The sequence below is a fragment of the Salvelinus namaycush genome, chromosome 16 (assembly GCF_016432855.1).
Source record: "Salvelinus namaycush isolate Seneca chromosome 16, SaNama_1.0, whole genome shotgun sequence".
Taxonomy (NCBI): domain Eukaryota; kingdom Metazoa; phylum Chordata; class Actinopteri; order Salmoniformes; family Salmonidae; genus Salvelinus; species Salvelinus namaycush.
In genome coordinates this window covers 33,226,354-33,253,594 of record NC_052322.1, presented here as the reverse complement: position 1 = coordinate 33,253,594, position 27,241 = coordinate 33,226,354, and the positions used below count along the sequence as shown (strand labels likewise).

The window sequence follows — 27,241 nt, the reverse complement described above, 5'->3', positions numbered from 1 at the left end:
GTTTATCCTTTTCAAGGTAATCAAATGGGCAACATATGGGCATAATAGTTCGTGAGCTGCACAATCTATTTTTGGCTGATTCAGCTGGAATTATAAGATCTACACAAAAATGTCTCAATAATTAAAATATAAATTGCGCCAGGGAAAATGACTGCATTCATCAGTAAACACAAGTGCAATGGCTAATATTGGAATGTGACAGCAAGCAGCCTATTTCAGTAAAGTAAAAGAGCAACGTGATGCAAGGAGTAGGGGATTGGAATTCGTTCAAGCGTGAATCAGTAGCGTAATAAAATAGAGGCGAGAAGTTATTCCAGACTTCTAATTTTCCGAAGTATTAGGAGAGCAAAGAAAGTTTTTGTTCCGCCCTTTCCTCTCTCCCTTCGCAGAGAGCGCTTGCACATCCCCCTTCCCTTTAGAACGCGCACAACTAACTTTGGGGACAACCGCTGGCCAGTAGATAATACAGGATAGTCTACCCGTCGCACAGTGACAGAACTGAGACGCAAGGTAAATATAAACTTTTCAATCACTGCCTTTGTACACATCATTGTGAAAATGTGTTTATGTGCTAACCTTATATAAGAGACTGCTTGAGATTATTTCCATGATGTAAAACATGTAAGAAGTATGGTGTTTTCCCACATTTCTACCCATCAGTTGTGTGCATGGCTTGGCATGACAGCATGTCACTGACTTGAACAGATTTGTCAGGCTATATTTTCGTTCCTTTCTCCAAATAACTAAGATATCAGCATTTTAATAATATATTAAATTATGCCTATTTCACACTTATTTGTTAAAACACAGAGAAAATGGGTTTAAATCATGTTTCCAATATAAAATTATGCAGTATTCTCTTCAATTATCCCTGAAGTCTAATGCTTATATCAATGTGTATGTAATGACAAAGTGTAAACAGTAATATTTGTTAAAAGTGATTTGGATTTATGTTGTGCACCTTATCACCCCTCAGGCTACTGACTTAATCACATTCAAGACATTCTTATGCAAAGTATACCAGATAACTTCAGTCTATCTTTAAATCTTTACAACAGTCAGAAAATACAGTATTTCAAAACCCTAAGACTAACCATAAACAGTACTGTTGAGATCTTTACCTGATGTTCATTATCATGTTAAATGTTTTCTGTGTCCTGGCAAGAGCTGTGGTTGACCAAGGTGGAGAGTGGGATGAGCAAGCCAAGCCCACAACCATTGTTTTCAGAAGCTTTGGACATTGTGTTAACAGATTGAAAAACGTACAATGTACTTTGTTTCATTGAAACAAATGAGTATTATCTATGTAAGCAAAGATACAGCGGCCAGATGTATCTTCCATTCACTTTAGCTTCTTATCACAGATTCTGATAGTGGTTGTGCGTGACACATATGTATACAATCAGTTTTATTTTCCCAGACAGACTTTCTATTTCTTTTTTTATTCTCAATCTAAGATGTGGCAGACATAGGAATAATCATGCCAATTGTCTTCACATGCCATGTGCTGAATTCAACATAATTAAAACACCAAACCAGTGGGGCACATGCCAGTCAAGACTGTGAGACCTGAAATGATTCCTTACCCGATGCATACAAAGCCATCATTGATTGCCTAAGTGGTGCATTAGTCTGTGCTGCAGTCCTTCTCATTCTGTGGTCTGGTATGATGAAGAGAGAGACGTAGCCCCAGATGTGAGAGAGGTAGCCAGAAACAATGTTTTACTTTCAATTGGATGTCTGATGGCTCTCAAAAGCTTTGAATTTGAAAAAACTTTGAATGTGGAAAAGGAGATTGTAATATTTCATTTTGAAAACGTCTGCACTTGGCTGTGACTGCTATAACCTGTTAACTGTGCGCTTGGTTGAGTTTGACACTGAGGGGTTGTGTTAGTGTATGATGATAAAATCCTCACTGAAGGGAAGGCCGTGCATGGTCCCTTATATAATCAGAAATGAAGGAGGAATTTGCTCCTAGATAATAGGATGCCTCAACACAGAGCAGCACACTTTGGCATACTTACAGTCCATAACATTATATAGGTTGATAAACTCAACATTCTTATTAAAATATATTTAAACATAGTAATATAATATGTCAGGAGCATAGTATTTTAGAATATGTTGATATAGAACATTGACTGTATGCAGTTATGAGTTGCTTTGAGAGTTTAAAGACGTGTCAGGGCAGGTTTCTCCATACAACCAATGTACACACGAGCGTGGAGGGTATCTATTGAGGAAAATATACCATGTCAACACGGGGTGATTTTTGCCCTCCCAAACTGCTCCACCATATGTTGGAATCTATGCACCAGCAAGCTGTTTCTTAGCACTAAGGGGGCACTATGTGTGTCTTTTGAGTCTAACTAACACTGTTATTATTCCTCAACTGAGTGTTAAGCTCAGTGTTAAAGATTACTAAAATGTCAGGAGTAGATCGAATATCGTTTTTTATACACAAAATGTTTCACTTACAACAGGAATGTATTTTGGAAAATAACTTGTGGAATCATAAAACAGATTTCTTTGCTTGAAATGTCGCAGTGTCTCTTATAACTGGACCAAGCACACGAGCAGTGGAGGAAAACAGGAAAAGTGAAATAGAAAACACTCTGATTTGAAGTCACATCACTGACTTGGATGACACACAAGTATAGAATTGTCTGAATAACCAGTCTGAATATGGATCACTGCAAAGATTGTTCACTACAATAGTGTAAGAAATTAATCTTATCAAGAACTTACACACTTCCCACATTGTGAATTGCAGATTTGGAAGCGATCGGGCACTATCAACCACATTACAAGCCTACTACTGTATTGTGTTAGACCAGTGGTTCCCAAACCTTTTATAGTCCCGTACCCCTTCAAACATTCAACCTCCAGCTGCATACCCCTTAAAACATTCAACCTCCAGCTGTACCCCCTTTAGCACCAGGGTCAGCGCACTCTCAAATGTTGTTTTTTTGCCATCATTGTAAGCCTGCCACACACACACTATACGATACATTTATTAAACGTAAGAATGAGTGTGAGTTTTTGTCCAACCTGGCTCGTGGGAAGTGACAACGAGCTCTTATAGGACCAGGGCACAAATAATAATGTAATAATCAATAATTTTGCTCTTTATTTAACCATCTTACATATAAAACCTTATTTGTTCATCGAAAATTGTGAATAACTCACCACAGGTTTATGATAAGGGTATGCTTGAAAGGATACACATACTGCGATGTTGGGTTGTATTGGGTTGTCTTAAATCATTTTCCACACACAATCTGTGCATGTATTTAATTTTCATTCTAGTGAGGGCCGAGAATCCACTCTCACATAGGTATGTGGTTGCAAAGGGCATCAGTGTCTTAACAGCGCAGCCCAATACAGAAATCTGGCAGAGGTTTCTGATTTAAATTCAATTTTCACAGAACCGCTTGTTGCAATTTCGATGAGGCTCTCTTGTTCAGATATTGGTAAGTCGACTGGAGGCAGGGCCTGAAAGAGATAACGAATCCAGTTGTTTGTGTCATCCGTTTCAGGAAAGTACCTGCGTAATTGAGCACCCAACTCACTCAGGTGCTTCGCTATATCACATTTTACATTGTCCGTAAGCTTGAGTTCATTTGCACACAAAAAATCATACAATGATGGAAAGACCTGTGTGTTATCCTTGTTAATGCAGACAGAGAAGAGCTCCAACTTCTTAATCATAGCCTCAATTTTGTCCCGCACATTGAATATAGTTGTGGAGAGTCCCTGTAATCCTAGATTAAGATCATTCAGGCAAGAAAAAACATCACCCAGATAGGCCAGTCGTGTGAGAAACTCGTCATCATGCACGCGGTCAGACAAGTGAAAATTATGGTCAGTAAAGAAAACTTTAAGCTCGTCTTTCAATTTAAAAAAATTTGTCAATACTTTGTCCCTTTATAACCAGCGCACCTCTGTATGTGAAAGCGTTACATGGTCGCTGCCCATATCATTGCATAGTGCAGAAAATACACAAGAGTTCAGGGGCCTTGCTTTAACAAGGTTAACCATTTTCACTGTAGTGTCCAAAACGTCTTTCAAGCTGTCAGGCATTCTCTTGGCAACAAGAGCCTCTCGGTGGATGCTGCAGTGTACCCAAGTGGCGTCGGGAGCAACTGCACGCGCGTTACCACTCCACTATGTCTCCAAGTCATGGCTTTTGCGCCATCAGTACAGATACCAACACATCTTGCTCAAAAAACTCCTGTGGCTTATTTTTCAAATTGGCATGTTTTGTTTCTAAATGTCTACGCAAGAGTGAAGGTTTCATTGAGTTGTGAGATAGTACTTTTGCACATATAACACACTATGGCTGAGGAAAGGCACTACTCCCAATATAAGTGAACCCCAAATCAATGTAGTTCTCATCATATTTGTGCTTCTTCGATGGTCCAACGTCCCTGTCTGTTGTTCGGTGCTTTCCTGGGTAAGGGGGCAGTAGCTCTTCGGCTGCATCAGATTCACAACTGTCAGTGGCCATGCTAGCTGGGCTAACAACAAATGTAGAATTACTGATGCTAGCATTGGATGTGCTCGTGGAAGCAGAACAACTTGTGTCGTCGACGGGTGCAGGTGTAGTACTGCTGGTAGTAGCAGTACTACCAGTAGAGTTGGTATGTGTCTCTATGGAAGCGGGCCTTACCTTTTTTTACCATTTATCAATTTTCGAGCAAATGGAAAAAGCAGCAGCTACGTTTGGCTACATACGGACCATTAGTGGAATTCCCGCAAGAGAGTAACGGTTAATGTGATTGGATGTTAATTGTTTGACTAGGCTACCTGTATTTGACATTGTGTTCTTATTTCGCTGAACACTAGATGGTTTAATTTTATTTTTGGCAGTGAAACGAGGTTACTCAGGTGAGAAAAAAACCTCACCCAAATGTATAGCCCTGTTGGAAAATATAAATGGACAGAATCTTTAAAAAAAATAAATGTGAATCACATTTTCATTTGGCGTACCCCTGATGGCATTGTGGGTACCCCCGTTTGGGAAAGCTGTGTTAGAGGATTAGCTTAGCTCTCTGTTTATTATTGTATCTGTTGAAGTTGTTCATGCTCTGTCAGGTGCAGTACTGTAGATGGAGTACTTTCATCTGTTAGTGTTCCTAACAACTTGTTACTGTACCTCAACAATACCCTCTTCATCTTAAACATAACTTTATAAAGCTTTTTACAAGGCAATATTAAATGAAGTTGATATTGTTGCTGATAAACAATCTTCTGCTCCAAGCACTCTGTCAACTGTTTATGCGTGGGCCTCCAATTGTATTGTATTGTTTCGGAAGGTTTTGTTATTTCAGCCTTGCTTTTCTAACTGTGGAAAGTTTGTCTAGGGTTGTCCATATTTCCCCCCAACCCTATCCGGCGTTACCTGTAGCCAAATGTCCATGCCAATGTAATGTAAACCACAGCATGCATCCACAGCTGTGCTGTGACCCAAGAGAGTGGGCATGGAAAAACATACATTAGCTCAATGGTCAATTTTAGTCTAGGCATAATGACAGTAATGTTAGCTAGTTTAAACACACTGGTGGGACCCAGTTCAAATGAAATCAAATAAAGTTTATTTGACACGTACACAGGTTACAGCAGCTGTAAACAGTGCAGCAAAATGCTTACCTGCAGCTTCCTCAACAATGCAGTTCAAATATCAATACCAATAATATCAAAAGTCAATCAAAAACAACAAGTAAGTAGAAGAAACAGACAACTTGGTGATTACATTTTGGTTCTGTCACTACAGTAACATAACAGAACAGATGTTATGTCTCTTTCATTCTCACAGGTTGAAGGAGGCCATTTGAAATCGGACTTTCAACATCATTCTCACTCTTGTTCGACTGCAGAGGACTGGGCACAATTGTTATCAACAAATTACATTTTCAACATTTGTTCTTGGGGGACTTTTATGCAAAATGAACCAAAATAATCTGATGCTGTTTCAATGTGTGCTCCTGTTGTGCCTGGGCACCTGTCTAAGCCAAAGGGACTGTACAAGCGTGGATTGTCCAGTGTTGGACAACTGCATCGAGGAGGTTTTGGAGAACGGAGCTTGCTGTGCCACCTGTGTTAAAATAGGATGCTCATGTGAAGGTTACCAGTACTATGACTGCATCCATGCAGGATTCCGGAATGGTAAAGTTCCAGAGGGAGAATCTTACTTTGTGGATTTCGGAAGCACAGAATGTTCTTGTCCACAGGGAGGCGGGAGGATCGGGTGCCATTTCATCCCGTGTCCCGAGATCCCTCCCAACTGCATCGCTGTCGCGGAACCCGCGGATGGGTGTCCTCAGTGTGAGCGCATTGGCTGTATCCATATTAACCAGAAATACAAGGCAGGTCACTCCTTCCAGATGGACCCTTGTCAGGTGTGTCACTGTCCTAATGATGGCGGGAGCCTGATGTGTTCCCCTATCCCTGACTGTGACTCTGGTAACGTTAAGAAGCCCATGATAGCAACAACCACACAGAACAACAACCCTCCGAGAGACCTCAGCAAACTGCATGATAACAAACAGACAAGCCCGCTAGACCCATTCGCCACCGCTAACACCCTACCTCTTTACAAAGAGGAGCCATCTGTCCTGGATGAAGATGAGGATTATGACTACACACTGCCTGACCCCACATCTACCACTCCACAAGACCTGGTCCAGCCAACAGAATCTACCATGGTGTCACCATCCTATGCCGAGACAAGCTCTTCTCCTTATGAGATGTTTAATGACCTGAGGCAGGAGCTGAGAGAGAGACTAGGAACATACGATCAGGAGCGAACAGAGGAGGCGGCCATTACTGAGGATCCACATCACATAGATCAGACCACCTCAAGGGCCCAGGGTGAGTCAACAACATCAACAACTAAACAGGAAGTGATCTCAGAGAGCCAAAGGCGTCAACAGGAGGTTGTTGACCGGGACAACAGGCATCACAGAGACAGTGACAGAATGATGAAGATTGACAGTTCGGAGGACGTCACACCAACTGTCCGTAGTGACAAGGGAGTGAGACACACTGGCCTCCACGAACAAAGAGACAGCCACAGCAGTCACCACCATGATGGCAGTCATTTATTCCAAAGTCATGGAAGGCACCTTGAGGAGCAGCGTGAGGAGCCCAGAACGCCCCAGAGTAAACCTGACCAGGAGTCTTCATTCCCCACAGAGAAGTTCAGCCCGACCAGCAGAGCTCCTGTCACGAGGGAGGAGGGAGACCAGCTGGCCAGGAGACAGCCCCACACCCTCTTCAACTACCAGGGCCCAAACGAACAGCCTGGAAACACTGAGGGTAAGTCAACAACACTAATATGGCCACTGTGGTTTTGGTATAGTTGATATTGAACAGCTCTACCAGTCCACAGTCTAAAACAGTAAGGTACTGCCGATATGTTTCTATTCATTTTCTATAATTGCTTTATTTAACGTGAGTAAATCACATACAATGACCTTTGAGACCTAGTGAAAGGCACTATACATGACAGCAGTTCTTGTATATGCAATTTGTTAATTCATTAAAAGATAGGAACTACATTCATCCAATTAAATGGTTTGTACCTGTGACAACAGTAGCCCAGTGTTAGAGCCTCAGGTGATTTACTGTCCTTTTTCTCTTACATCCTGTGTTCGATGTAGGAATTCTTAAATCAGTCTATAGTAGCTACTACTGTAGCTGGCGCTGGGTCCAGGAAAGCTAGGGTTCATGGAAAGCATATGGTCCCTAGACAGTGAGTCTTCAACTTTCCTACTCACGACAGGGGTTGGAGATAACTATGCTTGTCTTTTTTAAATGTATTTTGTACTAATTTTAGTTAGGCATTTTATCAAATGGAAATTCCTTAGGATAACCTCTCAATAAAGGACTCCAATGGAGTCATTTGGAGAATTCAAGGATGTTTCCATGTTTTCTTTAATTCAAACCCAAAGTGACAGATTGATACAGTATTGTGACATTTCCGTATCTTCCTTGTGGCGTCTACATCAGTGTCTTCCATCCTTCCAGGAGCCTCCTGAACACCGCTTTGCTTCTGTAGCAGTGTCACTCACGTACCATCATCAGTAAGCTCTCAGAGCTAGCAGGCCTCCCCAGGGCATAAATACTGTACAAGAGCAGATGATGAAGACATTAGTTAAATGTCTGGAGGATGGGTTAAGAGGGTACAGTGTTCATAGAGAATACCTATCTCTGCTTTCAACTTGAGGTCGTCTCATCTGTGACACATTCATAGGTAGTAGCTGTGATTGTGTATGCCCTCTAAATGGCCGCTGTGTGGGGCCTCCAATATGTTGGATAGTCTTCTCATGAAATCAGGTTTCACCCTGGGAGAAAAACCCCTCAATCAGATCATGAGATTCCTATAGGGTTTATGGGTTTACCTTTCAGAATGTTTACAGTAATACAGTGATTTGAACTGAATAAACTCCATGTGATTTCATCACCGCCACTGTACAGCTACTGAATGACAAACTAGGTCAGAGCTATGGGAGTTCGGACTCTTGCACTATACTGTAAATAGGTATCGTGTAACAAACAGTCATCTGTGGATTTTCCCAGCCTCGGCAAGCCATCCTGATTTACTACACTATCACTGTTCAGACCTGTTGGTATTTTTCTCTGCTTTCAGCATAGGAATGTATAGTATGTATTAGCTGTATGGAGTGTTTCTTTGGGAGTTAGCACAAGAGATACCTGTCACATACATTCCATGCGGAGAGGGTAGATTCTACGGGTCACGGATCAAGTCTGGACTCACGAGAGCGAGGAAAGAAATATGTCAGTTCTTGTCTTCCTCAGTGGCGTTGGTGTTTACAATTCACACAATTTGTTTACAAAGGCAAGGCGAAGGTCTGGTCAACCTCTCCAGTATGCCTTATGCCTGCCTGTGAGTAAATATCCCCCGGCCTGCCTTGGCTGCAGTGCAACACATAGATTTGTCTTGACAGATGCCCTCAACTGTTTTTCACGCTGCATATCAGAATATTAGGATATCATCCAAAAATTAAATGGTAGATTACTGTTGCTTCACGGTTGGTTGACTGAGAGAGTCTGAGTTCATTCACATCCATGCTTGTCCAACACACCCTGAGTATCTCTGCCCTGTTTGGAGCAGCGACATAGAGTTGACTGGCCTGGCTACTGTCCAGCCCCTGGGTCAAACTGTAATTGTTAAGCAGGGCCGGACTACCACATTTGGGGCATGGGGGCCCCTACCTCCAGGTGGTCCCCAACCCATTTTTTTTGTTGCAGTTTTAAAGAGAATTTCCTGATATTCTACACATTTTGCCATGATGCTGAGAGAAAATGTTGCAGTTTTAAAGCTAATTTACTGCCATTCTATACATTTTGCCATTTCTTATGACGTGTTCATATGCTTGACCACCAGGGTGCCACCAACCCCCCCTCCCCCCAGAAAAAGTATTCGAGCCCCATGGAGGTCGGGGGCCCCAGAGCACGTGCCCTGCTTGCCTGGCCCTGTTGTTACTGTAAGGGTCAGAGGTCATGGTCACTGGGTGAAGGGAAAGAGATTCCAGCATGGTGACATCCTTAAGGACAGGAAGAGACTCAGTTGACAAGGCCCTGAATAATGCCTGTTATCAACCCCCTTTAGGGCAGCATGCCAGAGTCTTTGGGAGAGGAAAGGAGAAAGCATGCACTACAAAAACACAACCATTTTTCACTACACATAAACCGGCCTAGTTTATATTGAAGTAAAAAATATATATATATTTTAGAGTCGATAACTACACTGCTCCGTCTGGAGTCTGGGCTACTACCCTCCCTCTACCAGTTACAAGTTGTGGGGGTTTCTAGGCACTCCGAGGCTGTCATGGCCGTGTTGGTGTAGGATTTCACAGGGGGTTGTACCTGAAAAGGGCATAATACACATGTGATGAATGAGACCTCTGTTGTGGCCTGATTGCCAGGCGCTAATCGCTGGTCCCTCATGAGCCACTGTGATTACGCTTCTCCCATGAGGCACTGGGCCTCCCAATCCAACCATTAATCACTGGAGCTCCGCTAGACTTTCACACTCTTCTCCTGCTCATCAAGAAACGTACTTAGCCTACTCAACCAAGCTGAAGCCATTTTGGGATCGATTTGTTAAACAGGCATAGGAAAATGTAAGGCGTGTACAAAAAGTTCAAGTCATTTTGGACTTTTGTCCAAAACTCAATAATTTTCAGTTGCCACTATGCTGTAATTTTTGCCCTCATTATTTGTATCAGGGATATAGCAAGGAGGACATTTGTATCATTGCCGCTCACAACACCTACTGTTGCATCCAGGGCTGGATTAAGAAATCATAGGCCCCAGGACTTTTTTTAATATAGGCCCCGCCCATCCCCACTTCTCGGCACACCATCATTTTCTGTAAACAAATCCGTGCACCAAGATGCAATTCGATGTGTGATAAATGTACTGTTGAAGAAAAAGCCGCTTTATAATAAAGCCATAATAACATTTGCAATGTGGCATAGCCTACAGTTGAGCAGAGGTGTTTTTAGGATTTCCACACATGGGGAACATGTTAGCAATTCTACTTAATTTACATGATAGAACACATTAGCTGAATCTTTTTTAATACCATACAAATTACCGAAATGAGTGGCTACTCTAACAATCTGAGATCAACAGGTCTTGAATTCAAACTAACAATAGCCATGGCCAATGAAGCGTCACACAGATTGAACAATATTAAGAGGCAATGTATATATATAAGTGCTGTTATTGTGAAGTGGTAGGCTAAAAGTCTAGGAGCAACGATGGCTCAGCTGCGAAGTGGTAGGCTACAGAAGCTCACGGAACGGGACCGCTGAGTGCTGAAGCGCGTAGCTCGTAAAAATGGTCTGTCCTCGGTTGCAACACTCACTACAGAGTTCCAAACTGGCTCTGAAAGCAACGTCAGCAAAATAACTGTTCATCGGGAGCTTCATGAAATGGGTTTCCATGGCTGAGCAGCCGCACACTAGCCCAAGATCACCATGCGCAATGCCAAGCATCGGCTGGAGTGGTGTAAAGCTCGTTGCCATCGGACTCTGGAGCAGTGGAAACACGTTCTCTGGAGTGATGAATCACGCTTCACCATCTGGCAGACTGACAGATGAATCTGGGTTTGGCAGATGCCAGGAGAACGCTACCTGCCCGAATGCATAGTGCCAACTGTAAAGTTTGGTGGAGGAGGAATAATGGTCTGGGGCGTTTTGTCATGGTTCGGGCTACGCCCTGTAGTTTCAGTGAAGGGAAATCTGAACGCTACAGCATACAATGACATTGTAAACAATTCTGTGCTTCCAACTTTGTGGCAACAGTTTGGGTAGGCCCTTTCCTGTTTCAGCATGACTATGCCCCGTGCACCAAGCAAGGTCCATACAGCAATGGTTTGTCAAGATTGGTGTGGAAGAACTTGACTGGCCTGCACAGAGCCCTGACCTCAACCCCATCAAACACCTTTGGGATGAATTGGAACGCCGACTACGAGCCAGGCCTAACCGCCCAACATCAGTGCCCTAATGCTCTTGTGGCTGAATGGAAGCAAGTCCCTGCAGCAATGTTCCAACATCTAGTGGAAAGACCAGCTCCATATTCATGATTTTGGAATGAGATGTTTGACGAGCAGGTGTCCACATACTTTTTGTCATGTAGTGTTTATGATCGGCTACTAAACACAATTTCCAATAGCACACTGACTCATCTAATGATGAAGATGAAGCCACAGGCTACTTCCCACCAGTCTTGGCAATAGCATATCTCAAGATGAGCTGCTTATAAAAGCTGCTGCTGTTTGCAAAAAATGTATAGTTGTTGAGAAAAATAGTTACTGTTGGTTCCACAGACAGATTAGTCTTCTCTTTCCAGAAGTAGGCATTTGCTTTCCAAACTTTACATTTTTCCCGCAATTGTATTTTGAAATTTGCAAAAGACAGACAGACAGCTGCAACCAACCATAGAAATATAATCCATAGATGGCAGTTCCCATTCAAGTCAGGACTAGCAGCCATTGATATTGTACCTATACGTTTAATCTTCAAATTGCCAGGGTAAGAAGTTCCAAAACCCTTCTATGGATTATATATGTCTATGGCCACAACACAACAAGTTGTATATTTGGCGAGCATGCTGGCCAAATAGCAGCCTTTCCGACTATAGGCAACCGGTAACTGCCAAAATAAAGGAAACACTTGAGTAAATGAGGGATACAAATAATATGTCATGGTGTGGGGTGCATTTTTCCTGTCATGGTTTAGGTCTACTTGTAGAATCTTTGACAAGGATCATTAAAGCTGTTCTGGCAGCTCGTAGTGGCCAAACACTCTGGCAGCTCCTGACTGGCGGCCGGCTCTGGCAGCTCCTGACTGGCGGGCGGCTCTGGCAGCTCCGGACTGGCGGGCGGCTCTGGCGGCTCCTGACTGGCGGACGGCTCTGGCGGCTCCTGACTGGCGGACGGCTCTGGTGGCTCCTGACTGACGGACGGCTCTGGCGGCTCCTGACAGACGGGCGGCTCTAGCGGCTCAGGGCAGACGGGCGGCTCTAGCGGCTCAGGACAGACGGGCGGCCCAGGCGGCGCTGGACAGACGGGCGGCTCAGGCGGCGCTGGACAGACGGACAGCTCAGGCGGCGCTGGACAGATGGGCAACTCTGGCCTGCTGAGGCGCACTGACAGATTTTTTATTTTATTTGCTTTGTCTCTTGGGCCCCCTATGGGCTTGGGTCTGGCCCCTGTCTCACACAATTGACCAGTCACATTTATTTATTATGCAGTTACCCAATCAAGGCAGGGCCCCCCAATTACCCACATGTGCTCCCTACCTCTTCTCCTCCCCCAATCTGACGATTAGCTGAGCGGCAGTATGCAGCAGCAGGCTGTCTACATTCATAGAGAGCGGGCTCCTGAATCCTCCTGTGTTTGGTGGTTGCAGTAAAACATTTTTTTAAATATAAATTACATATATTACATATATAATATATAATCTATGTATTTATTTTCTCCATAAAAATAAAGAAAATGTTGCCTCTTGGGGCCCCAATGGGCCTGGGCTTCAGCCCCGGTAAGCTCCTGCATTAATCTGTCCCTGGTAGCATCTGGGAGTGAACTAGGCAGATATGTAATTTTAGTGCTGATGAAAAGGAGTGTGAATTCCAGACCTGGCCACATCAGGGTTCATCTTTACCGCTACTTTGAGGGTAGCGCTTGGAGGTGGTTGATCCTCTAGCCAATCTACTGTAGGGGGCTTTCCAGGACATTTCCTGGAAGGCTTATCTCACTATTGCATGTCTTTACCGTAAAAGGGCAAACGGATCCACAAAACCACTCAGAATTGAAAATACGAACCCGACAAAGCCATATGCAGGAAACCAGATCGTCAACAAGACCTAGAAATAGCATGAGATTTGTGATAAATACAACTGAATAACAGCTCTGCCACTTGTATCCATCTGCAATAATGTAATTGCAATTATGGTTACGTAAGGCCAACGGCTTGCAGCTATTTTCAGCATAATATAAATCTGTTCTCATGGTTAAAGATTAGATGATATGCTTTATTATTCTTCATTGATGTGATTTGACCTGGCAGTCAAACATTTGCAAAGTGCCAAATAAGATTAGAGAGGTTCACCTGTGTAACCACAAATCAAATCAAATCGTTATTTGTCACATGTGCTGAATACAACAGTGAAATGCTGACTTACAAGCCCTTAACCAACAATGCAGTTTTAAGAATAATTTTTTAAAATAGAAATATAACAAATAATTTAGGACAGATCCCGGAAATGCAACCCTCTTTAGTGTGTGTGTGTGTTTATATTTGGTGAGGTCATTGCCGTATAACTCTATTGGATTAGGTTTTCGAATACTTAATTATCAATATTCAAAGAAAAGGGCCTTGACAGTGGAACCAGAGCCTGTTAGAATAAGGCAATAATGAAAAGCTAACACCTTTTGGAAATAACAACTGTTCTTTCTTTACAGTAATGTTCCCGTCTGAATGGCTGCATATAAATGAGACTGTTTTAACTGCAGCTTGCAAATCCAACCATGCTGAGCAATTGGGCCCCCCCCCCCCGTGGTATCTGATGTTACAAAATGCAAAATCTGGATTTGGATGGATGTGCCAAGGCATGGAATTAAACAATATCCTGTCCTTTGGCTTGTGAAAACAGGCGGTGATATATTACCCATAGAACACCAACAGGAAATGGCTCCACACGTTGGAATAAATGAGAGGTCTGGCGAGGGTGTGTTGCATCTAACCATAACCCTACATGTAGGGAAATAATCACATTCAAGAGCTCTATCCTTGAAATGCAGATTGATTCTAGTCTGTTTCAATGTCAATCAAAATCAAATGAGTTGTATTTATTTGCATTTTTCACAGACATATTTTACACAATGCTTAGCAAAACAGTGGAAAGGAACAAACAACCAGACCTAAACTAACTATTTATACTGTATACTGTAACATTGATTGCAATCCTGTCAATGATGTTGATCATTCAGATCACCGGATGGGACATTTCAGTGTGTGTCTGTGCCTCGTACTGGTCTGGTCATCCATCCAACACCACATGGACATGTAATAGGATCAGAGGTTAGAGAGGGAAACCATCAGACAGTGGGGTCTGGATGGCCCTCAGGGCTCCCAACCACAAACCACAGCCCAGTCAAGAGGTCAGACTCCAGAGAGACTGATGGATCACACACGTCCATCTGTCCTACTATCCCTACTATCAGTCTCAGTCACTATCAGGGTGATCAGGATAAAAAGCTGTCGATACGCTGTCTTCTTCAACATGCTTCAGCCGGCCATGGAAAGGAAGTCATGCTGATGGGGGAAACACCCTCCCTATTAAGTCATAGACAGCTGGGGCGTTCCACCAATTGAGTACCTTTTGGGTATTGTTACTTGTTAAAAAAATGTTTTATTTCACTATTTTTTTTTATAAAAGATTAACTTTTGGCTCAATGGCTAATTACTTCCCACTCATCTCCCCTGTAACTATTCTCCAGGTCGTTGCTGTAAATGAAAATGTGTTCTCAGTCAATGTACCTGATAAAATAAGGGTAAAATAAAAACTAATTATAAACTGTACAGCAGCGCCGGCCACCAATTTATGGCACAAGGATGGAGACATGTCGGGATGGGAGCTGCTCCCTCTTGTTTTCAATACTCTCAGAGGATGGTGGTGGTGGTGGGCTACAGTGTTGTGTGTGCGTGATATTACTGCAACTTAACAGGCTGACAGACAGATGTAATGACAGGCCAAGAAAAGAGAGATGTACCTAGAACCATCTATCAAGGCCACCTCCACAACTTTCCTCCTCACATGATAAATCAGCCATGGGGGTGATTACACACCTGAATGGAACATATTTGCTTTAGTCTTCTAATTAGAGAGATGCAGCATATTCATGGGCTGAGCTTAGACATGGTTCCGCTACTCCAGGTAATTGTTTCAAGGCTGTAAAGTGGCTGTTTCAGTCTAAATGTCTGACCTTAATCTGCAGGGTCTCCTTTCAGAGCCTTTTTGATGTTGTTAACTCAAAGGCCTCAATTCAATCAAACCTGCATTATGGTATTTTCAAAGTAGCTCTTTTCCCCATATAAAAAAAAAACTTAGAATGGTCTTGGGTTCTGTAAAAACTCACAGATTTCATAATAAGAAGTATGTGTTTTTGGGCAGACATTTGTAAACTAAGACCTTGCACAAATATTACTTTGGCATGTTCAACTTAATTCCAGTCAAACTGCGAATAATATCTTACCTTCTTAATGAGCACATGGGACCATTCTGTACTACGTTTTATGATTGCTATACTGATTCCAGCTGGAGATAAAAATGAGTAGGATGCAAATGAAACAGATGACTGATGAAGCTCTGTCTTATAATAATAACAAATTCACGCAGGTTCAAAGAACATTGTCAGAGAGCGCAAATGGGGACAGATATTTATGCATCAAAGAGGCCTTGCCTCCTCTGAGGTTCCCTATCTTTTCATTTCTAAACCTATAAATTATTCACTGCTGTGCAGCGCATTCTCCACTGGAAATAAACAGCTTGGTGCTCACATGAAAAGGCATGTCAAGGAGAGTGGGCCATCAGGACCAAAACAAAGGAAAGTGAATCACTAAGAAAAGTTGGGGAAGTTAATTAATGACGAGAGAATTAATGATCAGTTAACATAAGCTCCTTCAAACAAATACTTTTTTTTGCTTATGTGTTATACTATGCTAATTTGACATTATTTATCCTTTCTGGCTGTTTCTTTAATTGGACTCATGCTTTAGTTGATTTTGTAGACTGTGGAGTTTAATCATGGTATTGGGTAAAGATCTCCACTTAGCACTTTTCTCTGTACCGCCTCCAGCTGCTCTTCTATTAAATCAAGTGCTACATTTTAATCAGCCTACATAATAATTGACAAATTAAAGTTATAAAAGGTATACAAATTCGTTTTTACAGTCTGCTGATTTAGAAACAGTGCAGCTGGAAGGCCCACAAACATAAAACAGTTTTAGAACAATGTCCCAGTTTTGTGTTTCACAAGGGTAAACCCTTCAATAATATCATAACAGTCTTAAGATCTTATGTCGTTTTATGAAATGTCATTTGTCAAAACCATTGTAATGCACAAAAGAGGCTTGAGTTAACGCTGCTATTTAATTTAACTGTCATTTGACCAATGTTGTCCCCAGGGTGGTACGGATTACTTGAACATTTTAATTTATTACAGATTACATGACAATAAAACATGATTAGTAACAAAATCCATTGAATTACTCAAAATGAATAATGATTAATTTTGAGTAATGATAACTTTTGGATGACTTCCTTGGTTAGACGGCATCTGCCTCCTCAATTGATTCTGCATACCGATCAGTTCCTTAGGCAAGTGCTGGCTCAAATTCCTGCTGCATCTTCTTGATGACATGGCATCACTGCTAAAAGATCAGCTTCACTATCAAGTTACAGGGATGGCTTTCCCAACCGTCATTCTTTGATTGTGAAATTATAGGCCTTTACACCCAGACACCAAGCAGATTGTGGCCAGTAAAAGAGGAAATGGTAATTTGAGTGTCTGACCCACCCTTACCTTGGGCTCCCGAGTGGCACAGCGGTCTAAGGTACTGCATCTCAGTGCTAGAGGCATCACTACAGACCTGGTTAGATTCCAGGCTGTATCACAACCGGCCATGATTGGGAGTCCCATAGGGCGGCGTACAATTGGCCCAGCATCGTCCGGGGTAGGATGTCATTGTAAATAAAAATGTGTTCTTAACTGACTTGCCTAGTTAAATAAAGGTATAAATAAAAAATAAAATAATACCATAACATGTTGGTATGATAAAGATGTCAATAGACAGATGTAATGGATCTAAGAGAAATCAGATGATTGTTGTCCCAGTGCTTGGGAAGTGAACAGGGTGGAGCTGTGTTGACACAAAGATCATGATGTTTTTTTTTTACAAATCCTGACGTTAAAAAAAAAGTTTCTGTGGAAAGCCACCAACGAGAAAAAATGTGGGCGTTTTGGAGATTTCAAACAGATTACAACAGAAGGGAAAGCTTTAATTCCCACTAAAAACAGTGTGGCTCAGCAAGCTTTAAAATAGGTTCCAAAACAGTATGTGTTTAAGGCAACCATTTGCAGCCCACATCTTGATATTAGAAAAAAACATCTAAAATGTAATCAGATGTTTTTAAGAATATAACTGAAATTTTTAAGTAATCCGGTCAGGTTACAGATACTTTATTTTTGCAATCTAATTACGTAATCCCTGGTACTAATTTACTAGCCAACCCTGGTTGTCCCATGATAATATAAACTATCTCATAAGAGAGACATGGTCCAAGATGGTTGTAACAGAGGACTTGGCAGCCTAGTTGGGAAGGAGCAGTAACAGAACGCACAGTCATAAATGAACACCTATCAATAGGCAGCAGTGGTAATACATTTCACAGGCAATAATATTGCACACTACAAATTTGAATGGCCAGTACTTAACGCTAAAAATATATAAAGTCATCATTTATATTAATATTAGAAACATTCAAAAACATTACTGAAAGGGGATAAACCAAATAACGAGAGGCACCAGCCCACAACCTGTGGCTAAAAGGTGAATTTGACTGGCGTGCGCACCTCACATAGACAATTCACAGAGGTGGTGAGTAGAGTAGAGCAGGTTAGCGATAGAACAAAGTCAATAATAAAGCTAGTCCTGCCCGACTATATTGCTGACGCATGCCAGATCTTACAATGCCTGGATAGCTATTTTACCTATGTTATAGCAATCTGGTGCCTGAATGCAGAGTCGACTACGTGGCATGCAACCATTGGTTGATGTAATGCAACACGTGAGAAGGGGAACACGACCAAACATTTCTTAATAAATTACATGATTATCTGTCTCTGGCATTCTTTTGTTATGCAAAACTAGGGCTGTCAGAGTTAATATTTTAACTCGAGTTAACTTTTTGTAATTTTTGTGCGCCTTTTTTTTATTGTGTGATTAATTGCATGGTCTGAAAGTGTTTAATTTTTTGTTGTTGAATTTTTTGAATTTCACCTTTATTTAACCAGGTAAGCAAGTTAAGAACAACTTCTCATTTACAACTGCCACCTGGCCAAGATAAAGTAAAGCAGTTCGACACATACAACAACACAGAGTTACACATGGAGTAAAACAAACATACAGTCAATAATACAGTAGAAAAATAAGTCAATATACAATGTGAGCAAATGAGGTGAGATAAGGGAGGTAAAGGCAAAAAAAGGCCATGGTGGTAAATACAATATAGCAAGTAAAACACTGGAATGGTAGATTTGCAGTGGAAGAATGTGTAAAGTAGAAATATAAATAATGGGGTGCAAAGGAGCAAAATAAATAAATAAATAAATACAGTAGGGAAAGAGGTAGTTGTTTGGGCTAAATTATAGATGGGCTATGTACAGGTGCAGTAATCTATGAGCTGCTCTGACAGCTGGTGCTTAAAGCTAGTGGGGGAGATAAGTGTTTCCAGTTTCAGAGATTTTTGTAGTTCGTTCCAGTCATTGGCAGCAGAGAACTGGAAGGAGAGGCGGCCAAAGGAGGAATTGGCTTTGGGGGTGACCAGAGAGATATACCTGCTGGAGCGCGTGCTACAGGTGGGTGCTGCTTTGGTGAGCAGCGAGCTGAGATAAGGGGGGACTTTACCTAGCAGGGTCTTGTAGATGACCTGGAGCCAGTGGGTTTGGCGACGAGTATGAAGCGAAGGCCAGCCAACGAGAGCGTACAGGTCGCTGTGGTGGGTAGTATATGGGGCTTTGGTGACAAAACGGATGGCACTGTGATAGACTACATCCAATTTATTGAGTAGGGTATTGGAGGCTATTTTGTAAATGACATCGCCGAAGTCGAGGATCGGTAGGATGGTCAGTTTTACGAGGGTATGTTGGCAGCATGAGTGAAGGATGCTTTGTTGCGAAATAGGAAGCCAATTGTAGATTTAACTTTGGATTGGAGATGTTTGATGTGAGTCTGGAAGGAGTTTACAGTCTAACCAGACACCTAGGTATTTGTAGTTGTCCACATATTCTAAGTCAGAACCGTCCAGAGTAGTGATGCTGGACGGGTGGGCAGGTGTGGGCAGCGATTGGTTGAAGAGCATGCATTTCGTTTTACTTGTATTTAAGAGCAGTTGGAGGCCACGGAAGGAGAGTTGTATGGCATTGAAGCTCGTCTGGAGGGTTGTTAACACAGTGTCCAAAGAAGGGCCAGAAGTATACAGAATGGTGTCGTCTGTAGAGGTGGATCAGAGACTCACCAGCAGCAAGAGCGACATCATTGATGTATACAGAGAAGAGAGTCGGCCCAAGAATTGAACCCTGTGGCACCCCCATAGAGACTGCCAGAGGCCCGGACAACAGGCCCTCCGATTTGACACACTGAACTCTATCAGAGAAGTAGTTGGTGAACCAGGCGAGGCAATCATTTGAGAAACCAAGGCTATTGAGTCTGCCGATGAGGATGTGGTGATTGACAGAGTCGAAAGCCTTGGCCAGGTCGATGAATACGGCTGCACAGTATTGTTTCTTATCGATGGCGGTTAAGATATCGTTTAGGGCCTTGAGCGTGGCTGAGGTGCACCCATGACCAGCTCTGAAACCAGACTGCATAGCGGAGAAGGTACGGTGGATTTCGTAATGGTCGGTAATCTGTTTGTTGACTTGGCTTTCGAAGACCTTAGAAAGGCAGGGTAGGATAGATATAGGTCTGTAGCAGTTTGGGTCAAGAGTGTCCCCCCCCTTTGAAAAGGAATATGACCGTAGCTGCTTTCCAATCTTTGGGAATCTCAGACGACACGAAAGAGAGGTTGAACAGGCTAGTAATAGGGGTTGCAACAATTTCGGCAGATAATTTTAGAAAGAAAGGGTCCAGATTGTCTAGCCCGGCTGATTTGTAGGGGTCCAGAATTTGCAGCTCTTTCAGAACATCAGCTGACTGGATTTGGGAGAAGGAGAAATGGGGAAGGCTTGGGCGAGTTGCTGTGGGGGGTGCAGTGCTGTTGACTGGGGTAGGGGTAGCCAGGTGGAAAGCATGGCCAGCCGTAGAAAAATGCTTATTGAAATTCTCAATTATAGCGGATTTATTGGTGGTGACAGAGTTTCATATCCTCAGTGCAGTGGGCAGCTGGGAGGAGGTGCTCTTATTCTCCATGGACTTTACAGTGTCCCAGAACTTTTTTGAGTTTGTGTTGCAGGAAGCAAATTTCTGCTTGAAAAAGCTAGCCTTGGCTTTTCTAACTGCCTGTGTACATTGGTTTCTAACTTCCCTGAAAGTTGCATATCACGGGGGCTATTCGATGCTCATGCAGAACGCCACATGATGTTTTTGTGTTGGTTAAGGGCAGTCAGGTCTGGAGAGAACCAAGGGCTATATCTGTTCCTGGTTCTAAATTTCTTGAATGGGGCATGCTTATTTAAGATGTGAGGAAGGCATTTAAAAAAAATACCCAGGCATCCTCTACTGACGGGATGAGGTCAATATCCTTCCAGGATACCCGGGCCAGGTCCATTAGAAAGGCCTGCTCGCTGAAGTGTTTCAGGGAGCGTTTGACAATGATGACTGGAGGTCGTTTGACCGCTGACCCATTACGGGTGCAGGCAATGAGGCAGTGATCGCTGAGATCTTGGTTGAAAACAGCAGAGGTGTATTTAGAGGGCAAGTTGGTTAGGATGATATCTATGAGGGTGCCCGTGTTTACGGCTTTGGGGTGGTACCTGGTAGGTTCATTGATAATTTGTGTGAGATGTGTGAAAATACCCGGAAAACATCCATAATACATCATATATACAGCTGAAATCAACAATGCTATGTCAAAACAAGTTGACTTTGAGGTTAAAGAATTTGTGCTTAATCAATTTACCTGATTTTGCTAACTGTTAGTTTGGACACAATCAAGACGCCAACATGCAATGTATTTTATATAAAACAATCTTAAATTACAGCTCAATTTGAGCAAATTCTGAATTTGAGATTAATCGTGATTAATCACATCAAATCTGAAAAAATATTTATCGTTTGACAGCCCTATGCAAAAAAAAAACTATGTATTGATGGGACTAGCGATAGCATAGGCCTTGGTAAGCAAACATGTTACATTAGCAGCAAACTTAGAGGCAAACGAGGAGTTCATGTGGGAGAAATGGCCGGAAAGAGGCACATTATAGATTGACCTAATTATACCAACCAGAGAAATACAGTATTGTAGGCTACAGGCCTCCACCTTTTCAGCTGGAATGGCTACACTGGGAAACATATCTTTGACCTAGAGGGTTAGGTTCAGTCTGTCCAAATGTAACGGAGTTAAGAAGGTACCGTAAACTCACTCCATAGCTAGCTTGAAATGGCTCGGATTGCACCATCCAATCGGTACCTTTTCGGTGGCCCAACCCTTTGGAACGTTGTCAAGGACGGCAGTCACATGTGTTGCAAAGCAGAAGGTCATTGGTTCGAGCCCAGAATGGGGCAGTCGGACAGTGGAGGAAGCTAAACTGTTAGCAGCAAACTAAGCCCTGTTACACAAAGAACTACAGTACAGTACAGGAAACACCAATCAACATTGGAATGCACTGATCTGGAGTCATCATAGTCATGATCACTGGGCAGGCTCTAAATGAGATTTTCTTTTTTTTTCCTCTCTCTGTTCCTAGTGCTGGATGGGGTGATATTGTGTTGCCTGAACACTGATTAGCCTTCAAGCTAAGATTTTGTATACATTGGCTCTGAAGTGTACTTTATAGAGTCTAAGGTTTCACAGTGCTCCCTGCCAGGGAAACAGAGAGAGGGAGACGGAGGTGGAAAATAATAAATAATTTGTTCCTCATGCTGCTGAATGTGAATTCAGTCTATTCACCAAAGCACATTCAGAGCAAAGTCAATCCCTCTAACAGACACGTGGAACAGTAACAGTCAAGCTGGGATGCAGACACACTCTCAGTAAACTGCCTTAGATGTATCTATCTTTGGATATTGCATAGACTACAATGTTACACATTAAATCCCTACTTCCATGAAGGACTGAGTGAATGATAGTCAGAGACTTTGAGATTGTCCTCTCCAATGGTGATCTCTCCTTAATTCTATTTAGTTAGCCACTTTTCTTTTTTAATTTCATGTGTTCCCTCCAAAAAATGGAACTAAAACCCCATCTGTCTGTTGGTGTGTTTGTTTTGTGTGTGTGTGTGTGTGTGTTTCTGTAGTTTCTTCCAAGGAGTTGGTGGAGACCTGCTGTGAGACAGGGGAGAAGTGGGCCTCAGCCAATGGCCACTGCAGCAACATGGAGCTCCCCAGAGAGGACAGACACTCCATCTGTCGGTACGCCCATGGAGACACACTAAACACAAGTTTTAGGAAGCCCAATTCTTCTGTAGTAATTACTCATTGGTAGTGACCAGAGTTTGTCCTACTTAGTTATAGAGTGTGTTATAAATGTCAGCTTTGCTGCTTTCACTATGCCAGTGAGGGATGTTTGGCTGCCAAGTTTGTTTCTGCTTCAGCCAACTTGTTTTTGACAGCAAGCCAACAATGCATTAGTTTAGTTTTTAGCCTACTTGTAAAATATGATCATCTTATAAATGGCATCTTACGTGATTTCGCTTCGTGGGCCCATGTCATTATTGTATGGCATGATTCCATGAAAGTTGTATTTGTGGTTGATGTGTTAAATATGAAGTGAATGAGATCACGATCTATAAAGAATTTGTGCCAATATGAAAACTAGACATTTTACAGGCCCTCACACATTATATTGCACAGCATACTAGTGTGAATTTTTGCCCTAATAGACTTCCAATTTGATTCCATAACATTTCCAGATGATGCTGGTTTTGGCCAGAGGGAGGCACAGCTAGCCAACACACTGCTAGTGGAGAACCACAGTTAGGTCTAGGTACAGTCAAAACACTGACTCAAATTCTAACATCTCTCCTGTGTGTGTCTCTCTCTGCCAGGACGGCTCAGAGACAGTGCTGTCTGGGCTCTCTGAAGGAGAGTCGCTGTTTCTCTGGTATGAATGCAGCCAGAGAGGGAGTTGTGTGTGAGGTGGACAACAATGACCAGTGTGGAGCTGACTCCTTCAAGGTAAATGTGGTTCCCATGAGTTGGTTGGTTGGTTTGGTGGTGCTAGCTGTAACCCCAGAGTTATGGGTTTGATTCCCACATAGGCCACATTCCATATAGTGAAATGCCACAACCAACTCCTACCTCTTTTCTAACACTGAATATACAGTATATAACCAACTCCTACCTCTTTTCTAACACTGAATATACAGTATATAACCAACTCCTACCTCTTTTCTAACACTGAATATACAGTATATAACCAACTCCTACCTCTTTTCTAACACTGAATATACAGTATATAACCAACTCCTACCTCTTTTCTAACACTGAATATACAGTATATAACCAACTCCTACCTCTTTTCTAACACTGAATATACAGTATATAACCAACTCCTACCTCTTTTCTAACACTGAATATACAGTATATGCTTGGATTTGGAATGAAAGCGTTTGTTAAATGGCAATATATTTTATGTTACCTCATTCTCTGATCCGTTGACAGAGCCAACATAATTTGCTGGGGGACTCCCCAGAAATTATTTAAGGTCAAACATAGCCTACCTATAATTAATTTAAATCAAACCAAATGCATCTACAAGACATGAATAGCCACAGTTTCATGGATTAAACGTACAGAGACAACTGTAAAAGCAGTTAAAAGAAAACCTCCCTTCAGATTTCCACTGGCCCTAGTCATTGTCAGTGAAGACCACACCAATCAGGAGGACCATTTAGAGTCCCTCAGTGACTCAATTACCTTATTCAATTTAGACAACTCAGAGAGGGAGGAAAATGTTTGTGGTCAAGGTTCCCACAGATTTATGAGCTTCACGCTGTAATGGTGCGTAGAGTGATGGGTGTGGAGTCAGGTGCAGAGAGCAGAGGATTCGGAAAAACACTTTATTCCGTACAATAACCGCGCACAAAGAGGGTGACGCCGAACACAGGCGTAAACACTCCAAAATAATGTACTCCACAGGCACATACGCTGTACAGCGGACAATCCCAAAAAACAGAGACACTCCTATTCCAAATACAGCAAAACAATCCCGCTCTAACACATGCGGGCTAACTAAACCCCGTCACGACACCGGCCTCGAGGACGACCCGGAGGGCGAGGCGCCGGGCGATCCGGATGGAGGCGATGGAATTCCCTCAGCATAGATGGATCCAATATGTCCCCCACCGGGACCCAGCACCTCTCCTCCGGCCCGTACCCCTCCCAGTCCACGAAGTACTGCAGGCCCCTCACCGGCATCTCGAGTCCAGAATGGCCCGTATCGTGTACGCCGGGGACCCCTCGATGTCCAGAGGGGGCGGAGGGACCTCCGGAACCTCACTGTCCTGCAGGGGACCAGCTACCACCGGCCTGAGGAGAGACACATGAAACGAGGGGTTAATACCATAATACGAAGGAAGTAGTAATCGATAACACACCTCGTTTATCCTCCTCAGGACTTTGAATGGCCTCACACACTGCGGACCCAGCTTCCGGCAGGGCAGGCGGAGGGGCAGGTTTCGGGTCGAGAGCCAGACCCTGTCCCCCGGTGCGAACACGGGGGCCTCACTGCGGTGACGGTCAGCGGTCCTCTGCTGCCGTCCACTCGCCTGTCTTAGTGATTCCTGGACGGCCCTCCAGGTCTCCTTAGAGCGCTGCACCCACTCCTCCACCGCAGGAGCCTCGATCTGGCTCTGATGCCACGGTGCCAGGACCGGCTGGTAGCTCAACACGCACTGAAACGGTGACATGTTGGTGGAGGAGTGGCGGAGTGAGGTCTGGGCCATTTCAGCCCAGGGGACGTATCTCGCCCACTCCCCTGGCCGGTCCTGGCAATACGACCTCAGAAACCTACCCACCTCCTGGTTCACTCTCTCCACCTGCCCATTACTCTCCGGGTGATACCCCGAAGTCAGGCTGACCGAGACCCCCAGACGTTCCATAAACGCCTTCCAGACTCGGGATGTGAACTGGGGACCCCGATCAGAAACGATGTCCTCGGGCACCCCGTAGTGCCGGAAGACGTGGGTGAACAGAGCTTCCGCAGTCTGTAGGGCCGTAGGGAGACCGGGCAACGGGATAAGACGGCAGGACTTAGAGAACCGATCCACAACAACCAGGATCATCGTGTTTCCCTGAGACGGGGGAAGATCAGTGAGGAAAGCCACCGATAGATGAGACCACGGCCGTTGTGGAACGAGGAGGGGTAGTAACTTCCCTCTAGGCAAGTGCCTAGTAGCCTTGCTCTGGGCGCACACCGAACAGGAGGAGACATAGACTCACACGTCCTTAACTAAGGTGGGCCACCAGTACTTCCCCCTAAGACCCCGCACTGTCCTCGAATTCCCCGGGTGATCCGACGAGGGTAGACTATGGGCCCACCGAATCAATTGATCACGGACAGCAAGCAGCACGTACCTACGACCCCCCGGGCACTGTGGAGGCGCAGGTTCCCCCCTTAGTGCCCGCTCGATGTCCGCGTCCACCTCCCATACTACCGGTGCCACCAGCCTAGCAGCCGGAATGATGGGAGTAGGATCGATGGACCGATCCTCAGTGTCGTAGAGACGGGACAGCGCGTCGGCCTTAGTGTTAAGGGAACCTTGTCTATACGAGATCGTGAATCTGAATCTGGTGAAAAACATGGCCCACCTTGCCTGACGAGGATTCAGTCTCCTAGCTGCTCGGATATACTCCAGGTTACGGTGGTCAGTCCAGATGAGGAAAGGGTGCTTAGCCTCCTCGAGCTAGTGTCTCCACACCTTCAGGGCTTTAACCACAGTCAACAGCTCCCTGTCCCCCACATCATAGTTTTGCTCCGCCGGCCCGAGCTTCTTCTAAAAAAAAGCACAGGGGTGGAGCTTCGGTGGCGTACCTGTGCTCTGTGAGAGCACGGCTCCAACCCCAGCCTCGGATGCGTCCACCTCCACTATGAACGCCAAAGAGGGGTCCGGATGTGCCAACACCGGAGCGTCGGTGAACAGCGCCTTCAAACGGAGGAAAGCTCTGTCCGCCTCTGCCGACCACTGCAAACGCACCGGCCCCCCCTTCAGCAGTGAGGTAATGGGAGCCGCCACCTGACCAAAACCCCGGATAAACCTCCGGTAGTAATTGGCAAACCCTAAGAACCGCTGCACCTCCTTTACCGTGGTCCTATCGTTAAAATGTCGGAGTTGGCCAATTACGCACGGCCTTTACGCGGTCACACTCCATCACCACCCCCGAGGTGGAAATGCGATAACCCAGGAAGGAAACGGCTCGTTTGAAAAACTCACATTTCTCAGCCTTAACGTACAGGTCATGCTCCAGCAGTCGCCCAAGTACCTTGCGCACCAAGGACACATGCGCAGCGCGTGTAGCGGAGTAGATCAAGATATCGTCAATATACACCACCACACCCTGTCCGTGCAGGTCCCTGAGAATCTTGTCTACAAAGGATTGAAAGATGGCTGGAGCATTCTTTAACCCATACGGCATGACGAGGTACTCATAATGGCCAGATGTGGTACTAAACGCGGTTTTCCACTCATCTCCCTCCCGAATACGCACCAGATTATACGCGCTCCTGAGGTCCAGTTTCGTGAAGAACCGCGCTCCGTGAAATG

The 27,241-nt window shown here is 43.9% G+C and overlaps 1 protein-coding gene across 2 annotated transcripts in view; it reads left to right on the top strand.

Moving 5' to 3' along the window:
- The first annotated feature begins 430 nt into the window (after window positions 1–430).
- LOC120061330 (fibulin-2-like) overlaps window positions 431–27,241 on the top strand; it is a 68,847-nt gene continuing 42,036 nt past the window's right edge. For both annotated transcript variants that reach the window (XM_039011077.1, XM_039011076.1), the window contains exons 1-4: window positions 431–510; window positions 5,819–7,320; window positions 22,775–22,889; window positions 23,525–23,654. In XM_039011077.1, coding sequence (XP_038867005.1) covers window positions 5,949–7,320; window positions 22,775–22,889; window positions 23,525–23,654 — 1,617 coding nt within the window. In that variant the 5' untranslated portion in view covers window positions 431–510; window positions 5,819–5,948. The remainder of the gene's footprint in view (window positions 511–5,818; window positions 7,321–22,774; window positions 22,890–23,524; window positions 23,655–27,241) is intronic.